Source organism: Amyelois transitella, chromosome 24 (genome assembly GCF_032362555.1).
Source record: "Amyelois transitella isolate CPQ chromosome 24, ilAmyTran1.1, whole genome shotgun sequence".
NCBI classification, from domain to species: Eukaryota; Metazoa; Arthropoda; class Insecta; order Lepidoptera; family Pyralidae; genus Amyelois; species Amyelois transitella.
Genome location: NC_083527.1, coordinates 5,200,533 through 5,220,193, shown reverse-complemented (window position 1 = coordinate 5,220,193; position 19,661 = coordinate 5,200,533). Strand labels below are relative to the sequence as shown.

The window sequence follows — 19,661 nt, the reverse complement described above, 5'->3', positions numbered from 1 at the left end:
TTTTCTTAACTAAGTGTTTCTGCTTTTTTCTTTACTTTTTACTATTTAGCTGACGAGTTCCACCTGCGAAACTTGATTTTTTACTTTATCTCATTAAAATTACAACTTTACACTGAAGGCTGTTTGAATATCCCTTTAGTTCGCAACAAGAATTGTATTAAAAATTGTTATATTTTTTTTAATATTTGATTTAGTAATGTAATATACTAAATCTAAAAAATATTTAAAAAATTTAATTATATATATTTTTTTAATAAATGGATGTTTAAAATACGTAACATTGCGAAGTGGCCTGCATTTAAGTGTTCAAAAATACCGTTATGTATTTTTAACAATGCGAAAGCTACAGGAAAATAAAAATAAAATTTCTATTGAGTTTTTTTAAACAATTATTATTATTATATCTTCAAAAATATAGAATGGTTTAATGGAACTCTTTTAAAAACTGTCATGAACCAAAAAATATTATTGATCATGAAAATTTTTAAAACAGTTGCATTTTTTCTCAAAACATAATCTCAAATAACATTTAGAACATTAACAGTTGTCATGCCATTCTTACAAAATTTGCATCTGCCTGGAGTTGCTATGAAGTCAGGCATGTGACCCACGTGGTCACGGCGAATCGCATCAGAAGGCCTCGGTCCCGTCGGCTTTTGATTTTTTTTACCTACCAGATACTTCTGCCCTGACAAATATTTTAAAACCCCACTTCTTTGCTTTTTTGCTTTGGTTCCTTTATAGGGCACCATCATTTCATCAACACTGTACCAATGTTCTTCTTCTATTTTAAGACAATTTTGACGTATTACTTAAAAAATCGGCCGATCTTTGAAATAACGATCATCATTTGGTTGGGTATTGTCGACAAAGTGTAAAAATTGACGTATCTGTTCGTAACGCATTAAACTCAAATTTAAATTGATACTTTTTAGAAATTTTTGAACGGCATATAAATTTGTGTTTTCTATAATTATTTTTATAACATCTTCATTAAAGAAATCGAAAAAGTATTCAGATGGCGACTTTGATTCAGAGCCAAATTTAATAAAAGTTATTTCATCCCAAATTGCAGGTTATTTAAATCTGCCGCCTTCCCATTCAAAATTCAAGGGGTTTTTTTTAATGAATGCTGTCTTTTTTTTATCAACAAGGTTGGTAAAGGTCTCTTTCTTGAACGAGTTATCTTGGGCACACTTGAAGCTTCAGGAGTTGTTGGAACGGACAAGACAGATGATATTGATTGAATGGCAGGCAAATCTTGTGGTAAATTATGTGATGCGAGAACTTCGGAAATAGACGGAGTGGATGGTATGGTCTTCAGGCAAAAGCGTATCATCATGTAACTCGTCTATAATATTCAGACGCTCCAAAGAGGAATCTAGAGAGGGAAGTGCAGAACTATAAACAGTTTCGTCTTTTACTATCTCTTTGTCACCGTCTGATATACTGCTATCCAGAGAGATGAGGACCAGAATCTTCTTCACGCGCTCTAACCGCAACTTATGCTAGAACAAAATCAAGCCACCATTCATGCAAACACCCTCCAACACCATGGTTATTTAAAATAAAAAAGCCTAAATATATTGCTCATCATTTCGCAATGTTAGTTATTGTTAACATTCGTAACTTCGCCTCAATCACCGTTAGCTTCGCAATGTTAATTATAGCTAACATTCCACTTTTACATGTTATAGAAAACACAAAATGACTTTGTTAGTAATATTTTGTACTAATAATTGTAGAATGCAAACATAAAAACATATTTAATGTAAAATATAACGAAAAATCATGCTTTTAATTAAATAAAAATAATATTTCTTACCTTGTGCGCGGGAGCAGTTCGTGGTCGGGACGCTATTTTGTACCTCAATTTCAAAATTTACAACAAAATAACGTTTTATATTTTGCTATGGGTGGGTAGTGATGTCTTTAACTAACTTATCGAAAAAACCGCTGTAGACTTGATATTGTTTTGAAGGTAGAATTTTCGAAATGTGTGTGTTATGTATATCTAACGTTGCGAATTAAAGGGATATCAGTGTTTCATATGACTCTTCAATCTCATGGCAAAAAAGAAAACTGACTAACAGTTTCTCATCAATTATTTTAGCAGATTAATTGAAGCAACTAAAATACCGGACTGGCGTTTTTACAGTAATAAAGTAAAAGTAAAACAACGAACTAAGCGTACTGAATAATATCAATGTAGTAGTTACCAGAGAACGTGTTTGTAACATTATGAAAAACTTAAATATGAAAGAAATATTTTTTAAAGAAATAATAATTAAAAAGAGAAATAATCAAACTATTATTGAATCACAAAATCCGAGCAAACTATTGTTGTTGGTTTTAACTAAAATTTTCCAAATGAACCCTGAAATAGGCGTGACTTTTCTTTGCAAGGAGCAAAGAGCAAGGTCGATTAATAATGTATTAAAATGGGTTCCGGATATTTTAAGAAATTTTCTATTACGAACGAAATTCTTTTTCATATTTTAAGAAGCCGATTAACGAATATCGTCATAAATTAATAAAACTATTACTAATGATCTAGTACTTAAATGACGTTTACATAGGTTGTTAAAAGTCTGGGAAGAAAGAAATGTTCGTGAAGGGAAACATGTTTTCTTTTAAGTCTCTGATCCTTGCGGACGTCAGACGGCACGGCAGTCTCTCTGCGTCATCTGAATCAACAACACTGCTCTTTTTTGCATCATGGGTAAAAACATCTCCGAATAAAATAAAGGAATTAATCATTTAGCTACCAGGATTTCATGGATACGCAAGAGGTTTAATTTATCTACTTAAAAATAAATGAAAACGGGCCCCTAATTTACCAAAACGAGAAGGCAAGACTAGATAGAGTACTTGTCTCTCGTTCTTAAATTCGACTAATTCAAGGTCAATATTCAAATTTGAGAGTGTGTGTGTGCGCAGTCAATGGGTTCACTGTCTAGTACACTAAGCGCCGCCCAATGGCGCTACGCCGCGAGACAGGTGATGTACACGTATCCTTTTTTCCGCTTTAGGGTAAGTGAGGGTAAAATGATGATCCCACCTGATTATTTACGTTTGTGATTAGTAAACTTTTACTTTGTTTAATTTTATCGCCGCATTCATAAAAAAGTTGTCAACATTTAGTCAACCTAGGAAACACGTTTTGTACATGCCACTTTTTCCTATTGGTAAGAGTGGTAGTAAGTATGGTAAAATTTTGAAATCAAATAATACTGTTTTTAACCCGTTTATTATGGTAAAATTAATAAGATATTGAATCAAAGGGACAAAACATATTTGTACTAAAATAATTTTATTTCACCTTTGTTTACAAAAATAGCCGGTTAACGTGACCGTGGTCGACTTTGCCCGTGTCTCCCCTGTACTAGGATGCCAGAATCGGGAAGCGGAAATGTACAATTATTTGAGAAGTCAATCAGTCGTTCGCTATCCGTTTGCGTGACAACCAGTGCTGCCATTTTAACGCTTTGGGCGCTAGATCTAGCGCTTTTTTTATGTGTTTGGTGCGCTTTACAGAATTATGGCACCTAGCGGATAATCTGGTGTTTTTTTTAATTTACATCATGACATATTAAAAAACTCTATGGCTCTATCAGCATCAGTTATTTTAAAGCCCAATAGAGTGTTTTTTTGTTTGTTTGCTTTATTTCATTCAAGAAAAATTGTTCTTTTAGTGCGATATCTAGCGCTTTTTTAAAGCACAATTTCCGAGAAATCGAGCGCTTTTTTACATCTTACAGCGCTCAATCGGATTTTTGGTCTGGCAGCACTGGTGACAACATTGTTTGTGTTTTGACTTTTTCGTACACGTGTTCTCTTTCGTGATTTCTTTGAGTAATTCAGAATATTATTACGACTACAATGAACATTATTGGTCGCATACCTCTAGCTACCAATCCACATGTTTTTACGGAGTCATCTTTCCAGTACCAGTGGCGGATAAATGTGTTGGCTGGATGCTGGAATAGTCGGAGATGTTGTCGTTGAACCATATTTTTTGCCTAACAGCCTAAATTTCCTAGAAAATTACTTAAATGAGGAACAGTAATACCAGTGAGAAGTTACGTGGATCTCGTGATGGAAAACAACCTAATATTCCAACATGGTGGCGCTCCAGCTCACTTCGCCCGTGATGTGCGCAGCCACCTCAATGCCCGGTTCCCGCAATGGATTGGACGAGGAGGACGTATCGCATTGCCTCCGCGGTCTCCAGAACTCACACCACTTGACTTTTTTTCTGGGGATACATTAAAAATAAAGTCGTCGGATTCCCCTTCGAGCGAAGAAATGGTTGCCCGCATCAAACCGCATGCGATACTGTAACGCCAGGAATGCTTCGCAATGTCTGGGTTTCCATTTACCGGAGAGCTGACTTGTGCATCCAAGAAGGAGGTCGACGTTTTGAACCCTTTCTTTGAAAGGTTGTAGGTTTTCAATCTTTCTTTGACTTAGTTACCAATTTATTTTGTAATGTAGGTAATTATTAATTAGCTTGCATGAAGAGTTATGAATGTGGATGAAGCGAAGAAAGTATGCAGAGATCGTGGAAAGATGTAGTCTCTGTCTATCCCTCCGGGAAAAAGTCGTGGTTTTATGTATGTAGGTAATTATTATTTCTTTTGCATTTCATGCGAATATTTTCAAATCGATTGAATGTCTTAAACGACGTACCTCTGTCAAAGCAAAATGATTCTTATTGATTAAGTAAACGAGTCTTATTTGTTTGTTTTAGAATCTTCGTCAAACGTTCGCCGCCTTGCCGCGATCTCTTTGACGGCGCCGAGCCGCCGACAAAGCGGCTACCTACGACTTAGGTCGCCGACGTTACCAGGAGAAAATGACGAGTGAGGAGTTAGTGTTTTAGTGTACATCGATAGTGTCTTAGTGTGTGTGTTGTTTTGAATTGGGGATGTTGACCCAATAGTGATTTGCCACGTTTGTTTACATTTAAATAAATACATTTTATTGCGAAATTTTATTGACATGCATTTATGAACATGGTGATAAGGACCAGCAGTAGCAGTAGGAAGAATCTATTTAAGGTATAGTATCCACCCACTTTTTATGATAACCCCCTTTCCGTTACACGTTGTATATATTTATTAAATAGTTTATTTTTTTAATATTACAACCATTTAATTATGTTTTCAGGCTCCCGCCATCAATTTTCTATAGCGGAGTATGTTCAAACAGAACACAATTATAGTGTTATCAGCAAAAGTAGAGATGACTCCAGAAAAGGTATGTAATATGATTTATATATTTTTACATCTTTTATAATAGTTCCATGTTTATCATCAAGTCACGCAAGTTATATTTGATTTAATTCAAATATTTATTCTGAAAAAAGGCAATGACAGGCTCTTTTCAATGTTCAATTGAAAAAAAAAAAATTGAATAAAATATACACAGTCAAATCACACAAATTCAGTAAGCCCCAATGTAAGTTCGAGACTTGTGTTATGGGATTCTAACTCAACAATACTATATTTCATAACATATACATATAAAAATACCCATCCAAGACCTAGATCAATCAGATCAAGTTCATTTTCCATCATTGCCCGACCATGATTCCGTTACGCCATGGAGGTCGTCGAATTTTTTTATCTAATGTATATGATTTGTCAAAGCTTTAAACTACTAGAATTTTGAACGAGACTAAGACTTTAATTTTAACACATTGGTTCTTTTCAGTACCATTGAAGGAATCTGTTCGACGAACTTCAAAAGTTTTTCAAAAAGACATCCGTATGCTGCGCTTGGAAATATCACGCTTGCGTAAGAAAACAACAACTTTCAAGGCGAGATTGGCTAATGCAGAAAAACTTGCTGAGAACACTGCATTTCAACAAGTGGCAGAAAAAATGTCGTCAACATCGCAACTATTTATGCATATGCAATTGCAAAATGTTAAAAAATCAAAAGGAAGGCGTTTCACTATTGAAGAAAAAGTTCTATGTTTGTCATTGTTTAAAAAGAGTCCGAAATGCTATAAACTTTTACATAAATATTTTACTTTGCCATCCATAAAGGCTATGCAACGATTAATTAGCCAAATAAAAGTATGTCCGGGGATCAACCCCATAATTTTTAAAAAACTCAAAGCTACTGTACTGGATATACCAGTAAATGACCGTCTTTGCAGTTTAATTTTCGATGAGATGTCATTAACACCACAAGTGTCGTATGATGCACACAAAGATAGTTTGGAAGGGTTTTCCACTAATAAAACGACTGAATTCGCTGACCATGCTCTGGTATTCATGATTAAGGGCATCAAAAGTAATTTTAACACTCTCCCTGCCATGGGATCCGCCGGCGACCCCCACTAATTCTTGTTCCGCAAGCCAAAGCACTTTTGTAACTTTTTAGTTAGGAGGCCATGGGGTCCGCCGGTAGCCCCCAATTATTTTCTTTCCGCACGCCACGCACAATTTGTATAGTTATTCATTAGCACGCCACCCTTTTATTATGACAGTTAGCCGCCGGCCGCCCCCACGGCCTGTCGTGTGCGTTTTTCCCGCGTTTTTACATCGATCGCGAAACTCGATCTTCTTTTGATAATGTCCGACGACTCAGATTTCGATCCCGACTTTATACCCGAGTCGGACGATAGTGAATTAACTTCGGACGACGATGAATCGACGAGTAACAGTAATGCTAACTCCGATGGTGATACTATGACGCCGCCGAACCGCGGCGCTGGCGCCGGCTCATCTCAACGTCCAGTTCAACGTGCGCAGACGTCGAGTAACGCAAGTTGCTGGTACCCGCCAACTGGAACCCGTCAGCAAGTATTTCCTTTTACTGGCACTCCTGGTGTGAAAAACATCCCCCAATTGTGTGAGACTGAATTGGATTATTTTCTTTTGTTTGTTGACGAAGAGATTATCAACTTGATGGTGACAATGACTAATTGTTATGCAGTAAAGACCAAAATAACTACAACTTTGCGACGTTCGAGTAGACTGAATGACTGGAAAGATTGTGATCAACAAGAAATGAAAAAATTTATTGGCTTATTGATGTGGATGGGCCTGAAAAAGCTGCCTAAAATTGCAGATTACTGGAGTCGTAACCCGCTATATGAAAATAAAGTGGCTGGATCTACTATGAGCCGAAATCGTTTCGAATTGTTACTGCGTTGTTGGCATTTCGAAGATACCTTTTTTGCCGAGACATCACGCACAGATAAGTTGATCAAAATAAGGCGTTTAGTTCAGTTGATCACAACCAAATACCAAAATTTTAAGACTCCTGATGAATACCTGACAGTCGATGAGACCATGGTTGCGTTCCGTGGGCGTATAAAGTTCATGCAATATATACCAGGTAAAAGGCACAAATACGGTATCAAGCTTTTTAAAATATGTGGAGACGACGGTTATACGTTTGATTTAATTGTATACGAAGGCAAAAAGGGTCCTGAGCGCCAACAGAATTTATCCAAAAACGTGGTGATGGAATTGAGCACTAAGTTCTTAGATGCTGGCCGAAGCATCATTACTGATAACTATTATACGAGCGTAGATTTGGCCGAGTCTCTATTACAACATTCCACGCATTTGATAGGCACCGTCAGAAAAAACCGGAAAGGGTTACCCAAGAATGTAGTAGGCGAGAAATTGAAGAAGGGAGAATTGGTTGCGATGGAAAACGAAAAGGGGATTTTGGTATTTAAGTGGAAGGATAAGAGAGAAGTCTTGGCCTTGTCTACTAAACACAAAGTGGGATTTGTCACTGTTACAAGCAAGCGCAACAAAAATAAATGTTCTCTGAAACCTATAGCAATTGCGGACTACAATAAGCACAAATGCTCAATTGACCTTTCTGATCAGATGGGAAGCTACTGCAACCCATCACGACGTAGCATTCGTTGGTTCCAAAAACTCGCAGTAGAATTGATACTGAACACATCTGTCATAAATGCTTTTCTTGTTTACACGGCACATAAAAGAGTGAAATCCAAACGCTACACTATAACAAAATTCAGAGAACAACTAAGCATACAGTTATTGGGTTTATATCAGGAAAGCACCAACGTTGCAGAGAATCGCGAAGCAGTAGAGCATAAGTTTGGGAAAAATCCTATAGCTGACCATCGTAATCGGATCATACGGCGTAAATGTATTCATTGTTACCAACTACTGCGCTTGCAAGGTAAAACAAGTGTTGAAGCCAAAAAGCTAACCAAAAAGACAAACACTGTCTGCCTTTTATGCCCCACTAAACCCAGTGTTTGCGCAGAGTGTTTCGCGACAATACACACGAAAAAGTAATTTTTTGAACATTATTATGTGTTTTTCAAACTTTTTATAATAACTAACACAAATAAATACATAAATACTCTACTTATGCTGTTTTTATTTATAATTTTCTCAGTCTCATAAAAAACATATTATTGATCCTACTGACTTGCTTTTTTTTTTTATTTGTAGTTAAGTTCACGCTGACGCCATAACACATATTGAATTTTCCGTATTAGCCAGCCAGCAGGTACAAAATCTGTTTGAATTTGGGAGGTCAAGGCGGATCCCACGGCGTACTGAAACAATTTTTGTTGGTCCCGCCGGCAGACCCCATGGCTTCCTGGAACCATTTTATCTTGTAATTCTCGGCCTATTTATTGCAAAAACTTGGGGTACGCCGGCGACCCCGTGGCCTCCTGAACTAAAATATCATTATACTTTACCGGCAGGGAGAGTGTTAAACAACCAGTTGCGTATTATTTTACGACAAAATTAAATAAATTAGAATTAAAAACTGTTATTAAAGAGGTAATTATCAATTGCCAAAATGCAGGCTTAATTGTAATAAATACCGTATGTGACCAAAGCACAGTTAATGTAAGTGCAATATCAGACATGGTTAGTGATACAAAAGCTTTATTTTTAAAAAATGGTAAAGAGTGGCGCCATGACGTTATACGCGTTAATAAACGGAACATTATACCACTATATGATGTCCCTCACCTAATTAAAGGTATTCGAAACAATTTATTAAATAAAGACATGTCATATGAAGTGGATAATGAAATATATGTAGTAAAGTGGGAGTATTTTCAAAAATTATATGCAGCAGACACTTCTTATGGGGAATTGAGGTTATTAGATAAAATTACGGAAGAGCACATTAACCCAGAAAAAATAAATAAAATGCGGGTAAAATGCGCAACACAAATATTTAGCCACAGCGTTGCTGTGGCTGCAGAACATTTAACCGGTAGGGGCAATTTGCCGATTGAATGTAAGCAATTAATTAAAATTACCTTATTATTGGACAATTTGTTTGACAGCCTTAATGTAAACTCTTTTAATCCTATTAATGGTAAAAAATATAAAGGTGCTGTCAGGCGAAATTCTTGTCATCACCAATTGTGGAGAAATGCAAAACAAATTTTGAAGACTATTAGATTTAGAGAAAAGAAATTTGTTGGAAACAAAATTAGATTGACTGAAAAAGTGGTACCATCTGTCACAAATTTTATAAAAACGATTGAGGGCATGGAAGCAATTTGGGATGTTTTGTCTAAAAAGTATGGTTTTGATACATTGTTTACTCGTAATTTTAATCAGGACCCAGCAGAAAACTTTTTTGGGAATGTCAGAAGTTTCGGAGGAAGAAATAATGCTCCTAATTCAGTTGCCTTTCAAGGAGCATTTAAGGCGCTTTTATTAAATAATTATAACTCTCCTCATTCTAATCGATCTAACTGTGAAGAAGACAATAACAAATGTCTGCAGTCATTACATTTTTTTTTAGATAAAGAAATCATTGAAACTTCTGATGTTCCTACTCATGAAGGAAATGTATTTTGTAATGAAGATATTTTTGATGTAGTCGATTTTAATAATGAAATAGACGCAGGTCAAAGAAATTATGTATGTGGATGGGTCTTGACTAAATGCTTAAAAAATGTTGCAAAAGGCTGTAAACAATGTAAAGAAGACTTACTTGATAACAAAAATGATAACGAAAGTAATGCATTCATAAAAGCAAAAGAATATGCCAACAAGAAATGGCTTTGTTACCCCAACAAATATACAGAACATTGCTTCCATGAAATACAAAATATAATAATATCATTTTTGAAAAAAGACGCACCAAAAACAAATGTAAAAAAAAATATATGTGCTTTTATTAACTTATTAGTTAATTTCCCATTTAAATGTCAGAGGCACAACGAAGTTTTAAAAGAATATTTCACTAATATTACCCTCAACGTAGTGTTACACAGTTGGTGTCGCTCAGTCAACCGAATTTTGAGTGGTAAAATAAAATATGAAGGGGAGGACGAAATTAAAACAGCTGCACAATTGTACTACGATAAACACAAACATTATAAAAATAAAAAATGATTAATGGTGTTAACTTGTTTTATTTTTTCTTGTTCAACAGAACCTATTAACATTGTTTTTTACTTTTGTCTGTGTTATTGTCCTATTTAAGTATTTCATATTAAACTTTTTTGAAATACCTAAACAGGATAATAACACAGAAAGTTCAGCAGTGGAAGTTCGAACAGTGTTTGCGTTCCTATCGACAATTTTCGTTAACTTTCAAAAATATAAATATTGTACAAATTTGTGAAAGTTAACGAAAATTGTCGATAAGAACGCAAATACTGTTCGAACTTTCACTGCAGAAAAGTTTTCACAAATTCAAAACATACCTATAAGTATAGGTACCTGTATAAATAAATATACCAATACTATAGGTAGGCATGTATAGGTATATCAACGGAGCTTTAGTTCAGGGGACAACGTTCAGAGGGCGCCTCTCTTCAATCGTGAAGCAAAAAATCAACGCGAGAGGGCTCTCTTTTCCTACAGTATTACTTTACTCTTTGATGGCACCATAAAATAAATAACCTTGTAACGAAAGGGCATGTAAACCTATTGCAAATATTACATATTTTACGGGACGATTCCTTATTGTCTTCATATCAAAATGACATTCTTCAGAGACCTTCAACATCAAACAAACGTTGTAAAAGGAGAAAAACTGATTTATTCAATGACGATTACATTATTGATGCTCAAATGCAATTAATATGCGGAGAAATTGGTGTAGGGCACTTTTTAGAAAAGATGCGATAATTATAGTTACATTGAGATTCAATGTGACAAAATAATTGAGTATTTGATTATTACATTATTTTTTTGATTTCGTAACCAATGTACCTAATATAATGTTCAATATACATATATCCTTTGGTGGAATACACAAATTCAAAGTTTTTTCGCTCTCTGCTTATTGAGATAAGTAAGACAGAGAAAAATATATTTAATCATGTATATTTTATCAAAGTTATGTTTATGAATGTTATGTCTATACCTATACCTAATTTTGTACATTTGTAATTTTGAAGCATTTTTGGCATTTTTTTAGTTTCTTTTTAGTTTCTGATTAAGCTTGTTGAGACAAGCAAGACAGAAAAATATTTTTCATCTACGTATTTGGCCAAAGACAATACCTATAGTTGTTCCTAAATATTATGTTTACAATAAATAATCTAATTATGCAACATTGTGATTTTGACGTTTACTATATTATAATAATACTTAAATAATAATTATACCTACAAAATATACCTAAAAGATTTTCATTTTATAATTACCTATACAATGTATGTATTTGTGACCAATATCTATTATATCGGTACTTAATGTTCTTTGCTTCTCGATTAATAATAATAATAAGTTAACGGATCGAACTAGTGAGAACAAACATTCTCACTAGTTCGACGGTCGAACAAATGAGAAAAAAAATTCTCACTAGTTCGACGATCGAACTACTGAATCGAACTAGTGAGAACATATCGCTGTTTCTAGTGTTTGTGCGGGAGTGCGTAGCTATAGCGATCAAAGAAGTGAATTTATGGTGAAAAATTGCACGCAAGTGCAAGTAAGTGATGATGAATGGCAGGTTGTTCAGTCCAAATCGGCTAAAAGATATAAATTGATTGGTCAAAAAGGTCGCGCAGCGATCGCTCCCGATGTTAAATTTAAAGCCGCGGATGTGAAAATTCCTTTGTTTATCTCAAATGTTAGCAAAGAAACGTGTGAAGAGGACATTATTAATTATATTAAAGAAAAAACAAACGTGTGCGTGTCGTTGAAATTGATAAAAATGAAATCTTTGAAAAAATATAATGCGTACAAATTGTTTGTACCTAAGAATAGGGTTGATATGTTTTTAGATGGCGCTCTGTGGCCAGATGGCATTACGTTTAGGCGGTTTGTTAAGTTTTTGTATGGAACTAAACAAGGAGACCGCAATGTTAAAGTCAAAAAAGATTCTTAATTATGGATTATAGTTCTAATAATAATAATAACCTTATTTTAGCAAGTTTTAACTGTAAATCTTTTAAGAGGTCCATTGAGGATATTAGATCTATATGCTCGATGTCTAGTGTGGTATGTCTACAGGAGACCTGGCTTTTAGAGCACGATATACCGATGCTCAGTTTAGTTAGTAATGACTTTGAATACATCGGTAAGTCTGCTGTGGATTCATCGGCTGGTATACTGAGAGGGAGACCCTACGGTGGGCTGGCCATACTCTATAGGAAGTGTATATTTGATTCGGTATGTGTTATTGATTGTAGCAGCCCAAGACTTGCGGCGGTTAAACTTACTCTTAGAGGACGGGATATTCTGGTATTTTCAGTTTACATGCCAACTAGATGTCATAATAACTTGCCGATTTTTACTGAAGTACTAGGTGAAATTAGTGCCATTGAGGCGAGTTGTAATGTCGAAACCGTTTACTTGTTAGGTGATTTTAACCCATTCTTGACCACCGTGCCAATTTGGGAACACTTATTTTTTGAGGGTAGATAAAAAAAGTGTTGACACCAGTGTATGTTCTGTTGCGTAGTTGTGAAGGCAAAAGAGTGCGCTTATGGTAAAAAATTAAATAAAAGCATAAAACATCAAAAGTGATATTGTTTTCATAAATTAAAAATATCTATTTATAGAAGCATCGAGGTAAGTGCATATTATTTACTTATACGACAGGTCGATGTACGATATCGTGATAGTGGTTTTAGTTATTATAAAATAAGATATTGGACAAACGTTTATATGTAAATTTAGTAACTTTTATCTTATGTATGCAATTATACGGTCAAGTAAATATTGGTGTGCCAATTTTGGTACAGTGGCTACAAGTGTGCAATAATTGAATATTCATTTCAGGACTTCAAGATGAGTCGAAAACAGACTTTTAGCGCCAGTAATAACTACAGAGGACTTGAGGATGCCATTCATGACATAATAGAGGATAGTGATGACGGTTTGGAGTATGACCTAGCCATTATTCCTCCAGATCCAAGTATTGTTACTGATGAAGAAGAGGGTTTCGACGAAGATTTGATGCCGTCGAGCTTACCAAATGACGTTCCTGGTAACATTGAAGTATTTGTTCACAATATTGGTAGTCTTTCAGACTCTGGTGACAGTAGTGATGATGAGCCTTTGGCTGCAAAAAAAGCACGTAAAGACACAGGTAGTACATCACATGCAGAGCAATCCAGAAACACTGTACCATCTCGTCGTCAAGCCTTGAATATTCCAATTTGGCGAAAGTGTGCTCCTAACTATTCTACTCAATACGAAGAAACTGAGGAACGGTTACTCTGTGAGAACCATGTGAAAGAGCAACTAAAAGATTTGACTCCTGTTCAAATTTTTGAAAAGCTTTTTGATGATGAAGTATTTGAGATGATTGTACACTTTAGCAATCTTTATGCGAGCCAAAATAATAGACACAACTTTTGTGTCACAACTGAAGAGCTAAGGATATTTTTTGGAATACTCATTCTTTCAGGTTACCATAAGTTACCTCGAGAACACATGTATTGGTCTTTGGATGAAGATGTTGGCGTAGAAGTCGTGTCAAAAGCGATGTCAAGAAATAGATTTAGAGAAATCAAACGAAACTTGCATTTGGTAGACAATAATGATGCTTCGACTACTTCTGATAAAATGTTCAAGGTCCGAAAATTGTCCGAAGTACTCATGAAAAAATATAACCAGTGGGGTATTTTTCACGAGTTTATTTCAATCGACGAATCAATGATTCGGTACTATGGCCATCATCCAGCCAAGCAATTTATTCGAGGCAAACCTGTTCGGTTTGGTTACAAGAATTGGGTTGCTGCAAGTTCTTCAGGATATTGTTATAGCTTTGATATTTACTGTGGAAAGTCTACCACGCCGACCACTGAGCCACTTGGTACAAGAGTAGTAAAATTGCTACTCAATAAATTGACGACGAATGCTGCAAATCATAAAGTATTTTTTGATAATTTTTTTACCAGCTGTGATCTACTCTATGACTTACGTCAGTCAGGATTTCGGGCCACTGGAACTGTGAGAGAAAATCGTACCAAAAAATGCCCATTATCGTCTGTAAAGGAAATGATGAAAAAATCACGAGCAGTATATGACTACAGGTTTGATAAAAATAATGAAATTCTTTTGGTCCGCTGGAAAGATAACAGTATTTGCACAATGGCTACCAATTACGACTCATATGAGCCTTTAGGACTTGTAAAGAGATGGTGTCCAGAAAAAAAGGAGAAGGCTGAGGTGACGATTCCACATCTCTTTCAAAATTACAATAAAGGCATGGGTGGAGTGGATGAATTAGACCAGTCGATATCACTCTATAGGATTGGGATTCATGGCAAGAAATGGTGGTGGGTTCTATTTACCTACATGATTGACATGACCATAGCAAACGCATGGCGTCTACATGTCCTTGCTAAAGAAGATCCCATGGACCAATTGTTGTTTAGGCGAAACATAGCCAGATACTACCTCAGGCATTCAATTCAGAAACAAAACACTCGTCCTTCGCCATCAAATATTGATGGGTTACAATTAGATGGTAAGAACCACGTCCCTGAAAAACTTGTGAAACGTGTACGGTGTGTTGTTTGTCATAATAGAAGCCGTTGGGGGTGCAAAAAATGCAAGAAAACACTCTGTATAGAAAAATCGTGTTTCGCTGATTTTCACTCTTAGGTGGCCACTGTGCCAATTTGGGTACACCCCTGTAATTTCCTGAAAAAATGTTTTTTTTTTCATTTTCGAGCAGATTTATTTGTTTTTGTACTCCTCTTTCATGAATAAATAAAGAAAAATTAAAAATTAACATGTGCGTTTTTATTTGGCCTCTAATGGGTTAATGCAGATCCTAATGAATATTTTTATACTGAGCTTTATAACTTCTGCTCGGATAGATTATGGGTTTGTGCGGATGTAGACATGTTAGGTGTTGACTCGGGAACATATACTTTTTCCGACTCCTACCACGGGACGAGGAGTTGGCTGGACCATAGTGTGGTATCCCAATCAGCAATGATGTCGATTGTGAGGGTCAGTGTACTTGAGGATGTCTTTCTCTCTGATCATTTACCATTGTTTGTAGAATGCAATATGGACATCGTGAGCCCCAAACTCATGACCCGCGGCGTAACGGGTTCCGCTGTAATTTGGGGTGAAAGGGATGACTCACAAATAAATAGATACCAGAGCCTTTGCCATGCGTGTTTGCGAGATATTGACTTACCTAAGGAATTGGAGGAGTGTAGCAGCGGGTCATGTGACTTGGCGGATCATAAACGTATCTTGGATGGGATGTATGAACAGATAGTTCTCATATTAACAGAAGCGGCAACCAAAACTAAAGAACGTCATAAATGTAATATGGTTGTCAAAAATAAGGTATTGTGTGGTTGGAATAGCCATGTGAGAGACGCACACAGGGAGGCCCGGTTCAGATTTGGCATATGGGTATTCCATAATAGGCCGGCCGCAGGCCCATTTTACGATCAAATGTGTGAGTCTAGGAAAATTTACAAGGGTAGATTAAAATGGTGCCAAAACAATCAGGACCAAATCAAAATGGACAAAATAGCAAAATTAAGAGCGGATAAGAATTTTGGGAAATTTTGGAAGGCCACAAATGTACTGGGTAAGGGACCGGGACTGCCTGTGTGTGTAGACGGAAAGAGCGACGCTGAGGAGATCGCAAACATGTTCAGAGAACATTTTCAGGTGCGGTCCCCTCTGGGTCAATCCACTGCAGGTTTTGATGCTGTTCTGAGTCACCCGGGGATTGAGCCATTGCTTTTGTTTACTGCGGGTCATGTAAATGACATAATAACGGGTATGTGCAGAGGCAGGTCCCCGGGGCACGACGGACTTAGTATTGAGCATTTGAAGTATGCGGGGAGTCATCTGCCGAGGGTCCTGTCTTTGTTTTTTAATATGTGTTTTAGACATTCGTACCTACCAGCTAATCTTATGAAAACAATAGTTGTGCCAATAGCTAAAAACAAGACAGGTAACATCTCAGATAGAAACAATTATCGTCCAATCTCTCTCGCAACTATCGTGGCCAAGGTATTGGACGATTTGCTTGATTCTTGTTTACAGAAGTACCTAAAAATACACGACGCCCAGTTCGGTTTTCGACCGAAACTATCCACTGAAAGCGCAATTCTGGCTCTCAAGCACACCGTCCACTATTACACCAACCGCAAGACACCGGTGTACGCCTGTTTCTTAGATCTCTCCAAAGCCTTCGATCTCGTTTCATACGATGTGCTCTGGGGAAAAATGAGGGACAGGGGTATACCGGTTCAGTTGATTAATTTGTTTCGGTATTGGTATGCAAACCAAACCAATTCTGTGAAATGGTCGAACAGTATCTCTGAGCCATACGGGTTGGAGTGTGGAGTGAGACAGGGGGGGATATCGTCTCCTACACTCTTCAACCTGTATGTTAATGATCTCATAGTTGAGCTTAGCAGCAGGCGTGTCGGATGCTGGGTGGGGGGTGTTAATGCTAACAACTTTAGTTACGCAGACGACATGGTGGTGCTGGGACCGACTGTGAGGGCCATTGCAGAGCTGTTAGAGGTATGTGAGTCATATGCCAAGGCACATGGTCTCATATACAATGTTAAGAAGAGTCAGTACATGATCTTTAAGGCCGGTGGTAAATGTCCTGAACACATCTCCCCCGTATTAAACGGGGTGAAATTGACGCGTGTTTATCAATTCCGTTACCTGGGACATATTCTCACTGATGACCTTAGGGACGATGCAGATATAGAGAGGGAGCGCAGGTCTCTGGCGATTCGCGGAAATATGCTGATAAGAAGGTTCGCCCGTTGTTCAGACCAAGTAAAAATAACACTCTTTAAAGCCTACTGTCAGAGTATGTACACGGGCAGCCTTTGGTTTAGTTACACTAAAAAATCGCTAAATACACTGCGCATACAGTATAATAACATTTTCAGGATGATGTTGAAACTCCCTCGCTTTTGCAGCGCCTCCGGTATGTTTGCTCAGGCCCAAACGGATGGGTTTCATGCCATAATTAGAAAGAGAGTGTCATCTATGCTAAGGAGGGTGCGGGGGAGTGAAAACAGTATCCTGAAAATAGTGGCTCAGGATCTCAATGCACCTCTGCTGAGACACGTCGTCCGGGTGATGACGGAAATAGAAGACTGTCGTATTGGTGTACGTGATCATCCGCACGGAGTGCCTCGCAAGTACATGATTTACTGATTTTATTTTTTATGTTTTTATTTTTATTTCTTTTTGTGTTGTCTATGTTTTTATACTAACATATTTATAAGTACCATTGTTACTAAACAAATGGATCCTGTTATCCGAAAAAAATAAATAAATTTTTTTTTTTTTTTTAAATAGAATTTCTGCTTTCAACAAAGACGAAATAACACATTTTTATTATAAACTTGGTGACTTAATGGAAAAAGTTTATTCCCAACAACATTTACAATGCTGACGAAACTGGTATCACCACGGTGACAGACCCAGGAAAAGTGCTCGCAGAAAAAGAACAAAGAAGAGTCGGATCTGTTACACGCGGCGAACGAGGAAGCAATACAACAGTTATGTGTGCGATGAGTGCAGCTGGATATTTTATACCGCCCATGTTTATTTTTGCCAGACAGAGAATGACACCTTTATTAGAGAAAGATGGCTAAAAGAAAAAATTGGCTGGATAAACGAAGACTTATTTGTCACTTGGCTCAAACATTTCGCAGCATTTGCTTTTTTATTCATTTAGCCGAGCAGACAAATTTGTACTCGGCACAAAAACGTGACCTTAGATCAGTTAATACAAATTCTATTGAATTGATACGCTTCTCAGGTGTACTTTTGATGATGGGAACACTAAAGTATCCTCAGGGTAAGCTCTACTGGAATAGAGATTTGTGCGTGCCGATTATTCGCGAGGCGATCACCCGGCAACGCTTCTATGAGCTTCGCAATTTTATTCACTACGCGAATGCAGAACTACCCAATAGATCCGACAAACTGTGGAAAATACGACTGCTCATAGAGTCAATCCTAAAGAAATGTCACACATTACCACGCTCAAAACATATGTCGATAGATGAGCAGATAATTCCCTTTTCCGGACGATGCGAGTACCGCCAATACGTTCCGTCTAAACCAAACCCACTTGGCCTCAAAAACTTTGTGCTGGCTGCTCGGGATGGCCTGGTTCTGGATTTCGAAATTTATGTCAGCAAAGACACCATACCTCAAGAACTTATGCGAAATCTTGGGTTGGATGCCGGTATAGTTCAAACTCTTTGCCGCACGATCAACACCAACTGTGTTCTGTACACTGATAGATTTTTCACCAGTCTGAAACTAGCTGAGCACTTGAATACACAGGGGACAGTTATAACAAATAGAATTGAACCAGTTAGCACAAAGTTGAAGACGGATAAGCTGTTAGCAAGAGGTGAATGGGATGAAAAAGTAAGAAGCGACGAAAATATATGTGTTTTTAAATGGAAGGATACAAAATCAGTTACAATGCTCTCTGTATTGGAAGTGCGCCTGTAGATAGCTGCAAGCAATGGTGTAAGGTTCAGAAGCGGAAGATTGATATCAAACAACCAGATGTAGTTAAAAATTATAACAACTGCATGGGTGGAAAAGATTTGTGCGATAGATGTATATCGTACTATCGGAGCGTAATGCGTACAAAGAAATGGACGGTGCGAGCCTTCTGTCACTTTTTAGATTTGGTAGCTGTGAACTCCTGGATAATGTACACACGCTGCTGCAAAGAAGAAAACATTCAGACGAAGGATAAGCTGGGATTACTGCAATACAGGCTCAATTTAGGCTAGGCGATGATGAAATACGATGGTGGGCTCGGGATCCTGATTTGATCTCTTCTGGCACTATCTCCAGACCCAGACGCGACTGCAGCTCTACAGCATTCCTATTCCCAGCCCCAGCTTTACTGAAAGCGAGACCTACCCTGGACCTCCCGCAAAGAAAAATCGGCCGCTCATCTCACAACCGATACCAGAGGTGAGGCTAGACAATGTAGGGCACCTGCCTCGTTATGTTGAAGCGAAATTTGCGTCGAAATGTAGGCACCCGACGTGTACCTCACGCTGCCGTACCATGTGCGTAAAATGTAACATGTACCTATGTGTACTAGTGATGTAACAACTGTTGAATTTTTCACATTCGCGAATGTGAATGCGATTGCGAATATTTATCTTAAATATTCGCGAATGCGAATATTTTAGAATTTCAAATATTTGGTCAAATCAAAAA

At 37.1% G+C, this 19,661-nt stretch overlaps 2 protein-coding genes across 2 annotated transcripts; both read left to right on the top strand.

The window, feature by feature from the left end:
- Positions 1-5,122: 5,122 nt before the first annotated feature.
- On the top strand, positions 5,123-10,386 carry LOC106135789 (uncharacterized). Its single transcript, XM_060951412.1, has 5 exons — positions 5,123-5,262; positions 5,719-6,306; positions 6,604-6,818; positions 7,278-8,098; positions 8,723-10,386. Exons 1-5 carry the CDS (start codon positions 5,163-5,165, stop codon positions 10,380-10,382), a joined length of 3,384 nt encoding a protein of 1,127 aa, XP_060807395.1. The 5' UTR covers positions 5,123-5,162; the 3' UTR covers positions 10,383-10,386.
- Positions 10,387-16,472: 6,086 nt separating this feature from the next.
- Positions 16,473-17,615, top strand: LOC106137482 (uncharacterized). The gene has a single exon (XM_060951411.1). It carries the CDS (start codon positions 16,659-16,661, stop codon positions 17,613-17,615), a length of 957 nt encoding a protein of 318 aa, XP_060807394.1. The 5' UTR covers positions 16,473-16,658.
- The last annotated feature ends 2,046 nt before the right edge of the window (positions 17,616-19,661 follow it).

What these genes read in the sequence shown, in the direction of transcription:
- LOC106137482 (XM_060951411.1), top strand. Translation starts at nt 16,659, where the DNA reads ATGAGGGACAGGGGTATACCGGTTCAGTTGATTAATTTGTTTCGGTAT.
- LOC106135789 (XM_060951412.1), top strand. Translation starts at nt 5,163, where the DNA reads ATGTTTTCAGGCTCCCGCCATCAATTTTCTATAGCGGAGTATGTTCAA. An exon ending in CATGATTAAGGGCATCAAAA is followed by an intron (nt 6,307 to 6,603) that starts GTAATTTTAACA and finishes CCGACGACTCAG; the next exon opens with ATTTCGATCCCGACTTTATA. An exon ending in CGCGAAGCAGTAGAGCATAA is followed by an intron (nt 8,099 to 8,722) that starts GTTTGGGAAAAA and finishes CTTTACCGGCAG; the next exon opens with GGAGAGTGTTAAACAACCAG.